The sequence below is a fragment of the Octopus bimaculoides genome, chromosome 30 (genome assembly GCF_046866305.1).
Source record: "Octopus bimaculoides isolate indiv1 chromosome 30, ASM4686630v1, whole genome shotgun sequence".
NCBI classification, from domain to species: Eukaryota; Metazoa; Mollusca; class Cephalopoda; order Octopoda; family Octopodidae; genus Octopus; species Octopus bimaculoides.
The window spans coordinates 7,746,644-7,755,020 of record NC_142957.1 but is presented as its reverse complement, the minus strand read 5'-3'; the positions used below and the strand labels follow the sequence as shown (position 1 = coordinate 7,755,020).

Here is an 8,377-nt window from a genome sequence, read left to right as displayed (position 1 = left end):
GAAGGGGTTTAAAAAGGGGAAGCTGCACGTATAACATAACTTAGAAGCAGCGCTACAGATGTACCGACACACACTAGATTGAGACATAGCAGACCTCACGCACTTCTCATGAGGAATTCCGGAAGAAGCTTCGTGAGACCACTACTGAAACGCTTCCGAAAAAAGAAAAGCCTTTGGAAAACGGATTATAGCAGCGACTCCATCTAAGAATATCTGAAGAAGGAATAATTGTATTCCAAAATATCAACGGACTATGGATAACTAAATTACAACAGGTATATAGTCCATTTTTTGGTATTATAGTGCATTGTTGTACCATTCAAAACTTCATTCTTTACAGGTTGAATATTTGAGTGAGATACGGCCAGTTTAAATGTTAAAGGGTTATATATCTATGTACGAAGCAAGGAAGGAGACCTCTTCATGGTAGTAATTCCTGTTAGAAATAGCAGTCAAATCTCTCAAACCACACCCTATGTCTGAAATATGTATAACCATTTAGCATCCAGGTTATTCTGCCAAATGCAATGCTTATTTATTCACATTTTCAATTAATCATGCATTATCTCATAGCTTTAAGATTTCAATGGTGTTTATTTTTCGAACGACACTGTAGGATAGGTGTAAGAGGGCCAGATCTGACTAATTTGAACATAAAACACCTGGACTATTTTGGCTGGACATGGCCAGTTTAAATGGTAAAGGGTTAAAAAGAAAACCAGTTTCACCTGTACAAGTTACAAATCTTGCATCACTTAACAGATGACCCTGATAGAAGACTTGAGATGTCAATTGGAATGGTTTATTTCAATAAATTGGATGAAAAACCCATTTTACTGAAGACTGTTGTTCAGCAATGAAGCTTTGTTTTATGCAAATGGTGAGGTTAACAGGCAGAATGCTCAATACCAGACGCAGAGTAATCTGCATTCAGTGGACCATTCCAAACAGCAAGGAACGCAAAACATTATGGCGTGGTATGGTTTGTGGAAAGCTCATGTGTTGGGGCTATTTTTCTTTGTTGAACATGTAACTGGTGAGACTTATGTTGCTACGTTGAGAGACCAGTTAATGGCCCAGCTTGAAAGGCAAGGTGAAGGACTTTCCGAGTGGTTCCAACTGGATGGTGCCCCTGTCCACTTTGTCACAGTGGTCAGAGATTGGCTGAATGACAATTTCCCCTAACTGGATTGGAAGGCATGGTCATATAGAACCAGTGGGGGTGGTCTCACATGGATTGGTATGAAAAGGGTTAAAGAAGCTATCAGCCAACATAGTCAAACCTGACCCATGCACATCTACTGAAAGTCTATATCAGTGGTTCCACATGGCCCATGGAGGGGCTATATAAGATTTTGTTAATATCAATCTGCAATAAACTGGCTGTACTTCCCAGCTTGAGCCAGCAGGGCTAGACCAAGGGGATGGTAAAAGGCCTGACAGTATGACCGTTTTCCTGTTCCATGTGGTGGGTCCCTCATCTGGGATGTCAAATGCTGTGACATCTTGGTGGCGACATGGCTTATTCAGCAACCAGCCCAGGCTGCACTGCTCATCGGGTTGAGAAAAGCAAATCGTTCAGGTATCGGTCACTCTTTTCCATTTTGTCTCAGGAAGTCATATGTTTCTCACCTTCATGTAAAGTTCCTCCATATATATATATATATTTATTTTATTTATTTATATCCGAATAAATACTTCTATAATACACAAAGTATTTTAATTTTTTTTTAATACAATTTATCATCATCATCATCATCATCGTTTAACGCCCGCTTTCCATTCTAGCATGGGTTGGACGATTTGACTGAGGACTGGTGAACCAGATGGCTGCACCAGGCTCCAATCTGATCTGGCAAAGTTTCTACAGCTGGATGCCCTTCCTAACGCCAACCACTCAGAGAGTGTAGTGGGTGCTTTTACGTGTCACCCGCACGAAAACAGCCACGCTCGAAATGGTGTCTTTTATGTGCCACCCGCACAAGAGCCAGTCCAGGGGCATTGGCAACGATCTCGTTCAAAAATCCTACGGGAGCCAGTCAGGCGGTACTGGCAACGGCCACGCTCAAAATGGTGCATCTCATGTGCCACCCGCACTAGAGCCAGTCCAGGGGCACTGGCAACGATCTTACTTACTTACATATATATATATTTATTTTATTTATTTATATCCGAATAAATACTTCTATAATACACAAAGTATTTTAATTTTTTTTTAATACAATTTATCATCATCGTTTAACGCCCGCTTTCCATTCTAGCATGGGTTGGACGATTTGACTGAGGACTGGTGAACCAGATGGCTGCACCAGGCTCCAATCTGATCTGGCAAAGTTTCTACAGCTGGATGCCCTTCCTAACGCCAACCACTCCGAGGGTGTAGTGGGTGCTTTTACGTGCCACCAGCATGAGGGCCAGTCAGGTAGTACTGGCAACGGCCACACTCAAAATGGTGTTTTTTACGTGCCACCTGCACAGGAGCCAGTCCAGTGGCACTGGCAATGACCTCGCTCGAATGGTTTTTTTCACGTGCCGGGAAGCTGACACTGGTGGCAATCACGCTCAAATGGTGCTTTTTACGTGCCACTGGCATGGAAGCCAGTCAACGGCTCTTGCAATGATCACGCTCGGATGGTGTTGTTAATGCTCCACTGGCACAGGTGCCAGTCCATAAAAGTATGAGGATGTTTTTCGAACATTCAATGGCTGAGGGTCCACCTGAGTAAAATAGGAATCGAAGGGGTCGATAGGTAAAAAAAATGGGCAAGAACTACTGGTCTGTATAAACAGTACCCAGGGAAGCTATCTGCTACCCATGTTGTGTACACACAACCAATATGGTCCCTATATTACATACAGACCATAACCTCTATTGTAGTGCACTGCCTTTGTTTGGCTGTGTGCTAAGTAGCTTGCTTACCTACCACATGGTTCCGGGTTCAGTCCCACTGCGTGGCATCTTGGGCAAGTGTCTTCTACTATAGCCTCGGGCCGACCAAAACCTTGTGAGTGGATTTGGTAGACGGAAACTGAAAGAAGCCCGTCGTATATATGTATATATATGTATATGTGTGTTTGTGTGTCTGTGTTTGTTCCCCTAGCATTGCTTGACAACCGATGGTGGTATGTTTACGTCCCCGTAACTTAGCAGTTCGGCAAAAGAGACTGATAGAATAAGTACTAGGCTTACAAAGAATAAGTCCCGGGGTCGATATGCTCGACTAAAAGGCAGTGCTCCAGCATGGCCGCAGTCAAATGACTGAAACAAGTAAAAGAGTAAAAGAGTAAGAATGTAGTAAAATAACTCATTAATTAATCTGGTATTTGGAATGCAAATTAACATGAAATTTTAATGGAAGGCGTTATTTAGATCATTTCAAAACAATTCTAAAGGAAAGATCTGGAAACGGAATCATATGACAAGGATATTTCTGTTGAAATACATTGTCTTGGTTTCAATTTATTTTGAAAAAAATAAAAGAATTCAGTAAAATCATTTTGTCATTAATTAATTAATTAATCTGGTGTTTGGAATATAAATTGACATGAAATTTTGATGGAAGGTTTTTAGATCATTTTAAAACAGGAAATTTGTATCATAGAACCAGTGAGGGTGGCCTCAGATGGATCGGTATAAAAAGGGTTAAAAGAAACTACCAACTAACATGGTTAAACCAGACCCCCCCCCCATCTATTGAAAGTCTCTATAAAACAGTACCCAGGGAAGCTATCTGCTACCCATGTTGTGGGCACACAACCAACATGGTCCCTATATTACATTCAGGACCTTAACCTTTATTGAAATATACTGATTTGTTTCAGCATCCTGCTTGCTGCAGCCATCCTGGGGCACAATGTTAAAGAATTTTCAGTCAAGTAAATCAACCCCAGTACTTATTTTATTGAACTTAGTTAGTTATGGGGAGATAAACACTGGCTATCAAGTGTTAGTGGGGGGGGGGGGGGAGGCAGATATATATATGATAGGCTTCTTTCAGTTTCCACTACCAAATCCATTCACAAGGCTTTGGTCAGCCTGAGGCACTTGTGGAACTGAACCTGGAGCCATGTGGTTGAGAAGTAAGCTCCTTACCACACAGCCATGCCTAAGAATTTATTCAAATAAAACTTCGTCCGTTAATTAAATTGTTTGGAACATAAATTAACATGAAATTTTAATGCAAGAACTTGGAACTGGACAACATGTAGCTCAACATGAGAGATCACACTACTAGAAACAAAAAAAAAAATCCAATTTACCGTTTTGAAAGTCTTGTAGGTTGCAGGTTGCCAATGGCTGATGCAAAGTCTACCTCGTCAGCTCATATTGCTGAGGTAACCATAAGCTGTGATGAATTAAACCATTAAAATAGATATCAATGTGCTAAAACAGTTCCACTTTCAGCCAATTATCTTGTCTCTTTGGTACAGCACAATGGAGGTAACTTGTATTTCTTGAAATCCTGGTTAACGTTTCTACATAATTTCACATTCAATGGGAATTATTCCATTGAAAATAATATTAAAATTGAGAGTACTACATCACTAATGGTAAATAGACTTTTGTGTTATATTGTTCCATACATCGTCCATTTAGTCACTAAGTTTGTTTCCAAAAAGCATTATATACGCCATAATGCAAAAATCTATCACTAATATTGTTGTTGGCACTCCGTCGCTTACGACGTCGAGGGTTCCAGTTGATCCGATCAACGGAACAGCCTGCTCGTGGAATTAACGTGCAAGTGGCTGAGCACTCCACACACACGTGTACCCTTAACGTAGTTATCGGGTATATTCAGCGTGACACAGTGTGTGACAAGGCTGACCCTTTGAGATACAGGCACAACAGAAACAGGAAGTAAGAATGAGAGAAAGTTGTGTTGGAAGGGTACAGCAGGGTTCGCCACCACCATCCCCTGCCGGAGCCTCGTGGAGCTTTTTAGGTGTTTTCGCTCAATAAACACTCACAACGCCCGGTCTGGGAATCGAAACCGCGAGTCCGCTGCCCTAACCACTGGGCCATTGCGCCTCCACCTATCACTAATAAGGAAGTAGAAATACTGTTTTAATTCTCATATTGAATGTAAAACGATATAAAACTGGCTGAAAATGAATCTTTACCCCGTGTGCGAAAGCAGGGTATTGCAGTCAATCGTATGTGTGTTTGTAAAATTACTGGAAAATGGCTGAACGGATTTTCTCCAGATTTGGCAGAAATCCTCATTTTCCTTCGTTAGATATGCATAAACATTATGCAAGGGAAATAACTCTTGATATTTTGTTGAAATATAAATTCGTCAGAGACTCTTTCGCTTGTTTTCAGTCATTTGACTGTGGCCATGCTGCAGCACCGCTTTTAGTCGAGCAAATCGACCCACAGGACTTACTCTTTGTAAGCCCAGTACTTATTCTATCGGTATATTTTGCCGAACCGCCCAGTTACGGGGACGTAAACACACCAACATCGGTTGTCAAGTGACAGACATGAATGCACTACGTAACTACGAAAGTGAGATAATTATCGATGATATTGTGTGGTGTCATCTTCTATAATAATACTCTTGTGTTTTCCTCCGTCCAACTCTATATGTGTGTGTTTATATAGAAGGGAAGTGGAGGCGCAATGGCCCAGTGGTTAGGGCAGCGGGACTCGCGGTCATAGGATCACGGTTTCGATTCCCAGACCGGGCGTTGTGAGTGTTTATTGAGCGAAAACACCTAAAGCTTCACGAGGCTCCGGCAGGGGATGGTGGCGAACCCTGCTGTACTCTTTCACCACGACTTTCTCTCACTCTTACTTCCTGTTTCTGTTGTGCCTGTAATTCAAAGGGGCCAGCCTTGTCACACTGTATCTCCTTCGAGAACTACGTTAAGGGCACACGTGTCTGTGGAGTGCTCAGTCACTTGCACGTTAATTTCACGAGCAGGCTGTTCCGTTGATCGGATCAACTGGAACCCTTGACGTCGTAAGCGACGGAGTGACAACAACAACAACAACAATGTAAAAGTTTGTGTGTGTAAGTGGGATGGTGAACACTGAACGCTGAAAAGAAAAACCAAACAAGGTTTCAACTCTGTGAGTGTATGTGTGTACAAGGGAACAATGTGTTTGTGTGAACCAGCGTTCTTCCAGTAACAAATGATTAATGTCGCGCCTCAAAAGACAACCACCAGATAACATTGACAAGTGTATTAATTTGATTTCCCATCCATATTTATATATAAAATACAAATTAGCCGTCATTTTTGATGGCACGGGGCCAGCTAGTTGTACAGAATAAATCCAGTGACATCTTTTGGGTTGTGAAAATGGAGAAGCTCCATATACTCAACAATTACAGTAGATGAGTAAAATGGAGGGATCATCATCATCATCTTCATCATCATCGTCGTTTAACGTCCGCTTTCCATGCTAGCATGGGTTGGACGATTTGACAGAGGACTGGTGAAACGAGATGGCTACACCAGGCTCCAATCTGATTTGGCAGAGTTTCTACAGCTGGATCAATTTACTTACTGCAAGCGTTGACACTTTATTTTAGATATGAGGTGCTTGTCCATGAAGATCTCAGTTCACACAGCATCTTATTCACACACACACACACACACAGGATGGTCATTATTGGAACATTTTTGATCATGGGTCAACTGGATCAGGACAGTTGGGATTGAGCACTAGGCAATAAAAAACCACAACGAAACTTTAAGATGTTAACAATTTTATTAACCTAATTAGAACAGATTTGAAAGTCAGAAGAGAATGATTACAACAACTTACCTAGAAAAAGATATATATATATATATAATAATACAAGTGTATGCACGTATAGATATATATACATATATATATATAGTGTATATATTATATATAGAGTGTATATATAGCCCTTATTAAGTGATTGGAGGGGCACTAACACCAGAGTGTTGAAGTTGCAATTAAGACCATCTTTCTCGACAAATGCAATATATGTGTATGTCTGTGTTTAAACCATCCCTTCTAATAGCAGCTATTACTAAGACTACTATTAATAATTATAATATTAATAATTATAATAATAATAGTAATAATAATAATATGTATCCATGGCAATGCTAACGATGCATGCAAGGTGTGCATAAATGCAGGGTCGTTGTGCACCGTTAACACTGCAATAAAAACACCGGAAGGGAAAAAAAAGAAAAACAATTTTCAAAGATTGTCCCCTTTCCCTCCCCTTAGAAAAAAAAAAAAAGGGCGGGGGTTGAATTTGTCTGGCAAATGTTAATAACCCTGCTTTCTACGAAATTTTTATGAAATCCCAGCAGAATAATTAAATTAAATCGGAAGAATCCTTACAAGAAAAAAACCCCCACTAACGATTATAATTGCACAGTTTGTAGAGACCCTCCCACAAATGATAGTTAAATATAGGATTGTAATAATAAGTAATAATACTTAGACAAGCTGTTAGTACAGCTTGTGTGTGTGTGTGGGGGGAGGGGGGTTTCTAATAAGCATGATCTTTGACGTAGAGAGAATCCTGGCCAGCAGCACCAGGGCCGCTTCCTGCATATTTACCGACAGCGGCTTCACTATTGGCCTGGAAAGAAAGAGAGAGAGAGAGAGAGAATTAGAATAAGGAGGGAGAGAGAATTAGAATGGGGTGGAAGAGAGAATTAGAATGAGGGGGGACAGAATTAGAATGAAGGGGGAAGAGAGAATTAGAATGAGGGGGAAGAGAGAATTAGACAGAATTAGAATGAAAGGGGAAGAGAGAATTAGAATGAGGGGGGAAGAGAGAATTAGAATGAAGGGGAAGAGAGAATTAAACAGAATTAGAATGAGGGGGAAGAGAGAATTAAACAGAATTAGAATGAAAGGGGAAGAGAGAATTAGAATGGGGGGGAAGACAGAATTAGAATGAGGGGGGGGAAGACAGAATTAGAATGAGGGGGGACAGAATTAGAATGAAGGGGGACAGAGAATTAGAATGAAAGGGGAAGAGAGAATTAGAATGGGGGGGAAGACAGAATTAGAATGAGGGGGGGGAAGACAGAATTAGAATGAGGGGGGACAGAATTAGAATGAAGGGGGACAGAGAATTAGAATGAAAGGGGAAGAGAGAATTAGAATGAGGGGGAAGAGAGAATTAGAATGAAGGGGGAAGAGAGAATTAGAATGAAGGGGGAAGAGAGTATTAGAATGGGGGGAAGAGAGAATTAGAATGGGGGGGAAGAGAGAATTAGAATGAGGGGGGACAGAGAATTAGAATGGGGGGGAGAGAGAATTAGAATGAGGGGGGACAGAATTAGAATGAAAGGGGAAGAGAGTATTAAAATGAGGGGGGAAGAGAGAATTAGAATGAAGGGGGAAGAGAGTATTAGAATGAAGGGG

The 8,377-nt window shown here is 41.0% G+C and overlaps 1 protein-coding gene across 3 annotated transcripts in view; it reads right to left on the bottom strand.

Moving 5' to 3' along the window:
- Positions 1–6,705: 6,705 nt before the first annotated feature.
- Positions 6,706–8,377, bottom strand: part of LOC106870342 (fructose-bisphosphate aldolase) — a 55,734-nt gene continuing 54,062 nt past the window's right edge. For all 3 annotated transcript variants that reach the window (XM_089346203.1, XM_089346202.1, XM_089346204.1), the window contains one exon: positions 6,706–7,583. In XM_089346203.1, the coding sequence (XP_089202329.1) occupies positions 7,491–7,583 (93 nt within the window). In that variant the 3' untranslated portion in view covers positions 6,706–7,490. The remainder of the gene's footprint in view (positions 7,584–8,377) is intronic.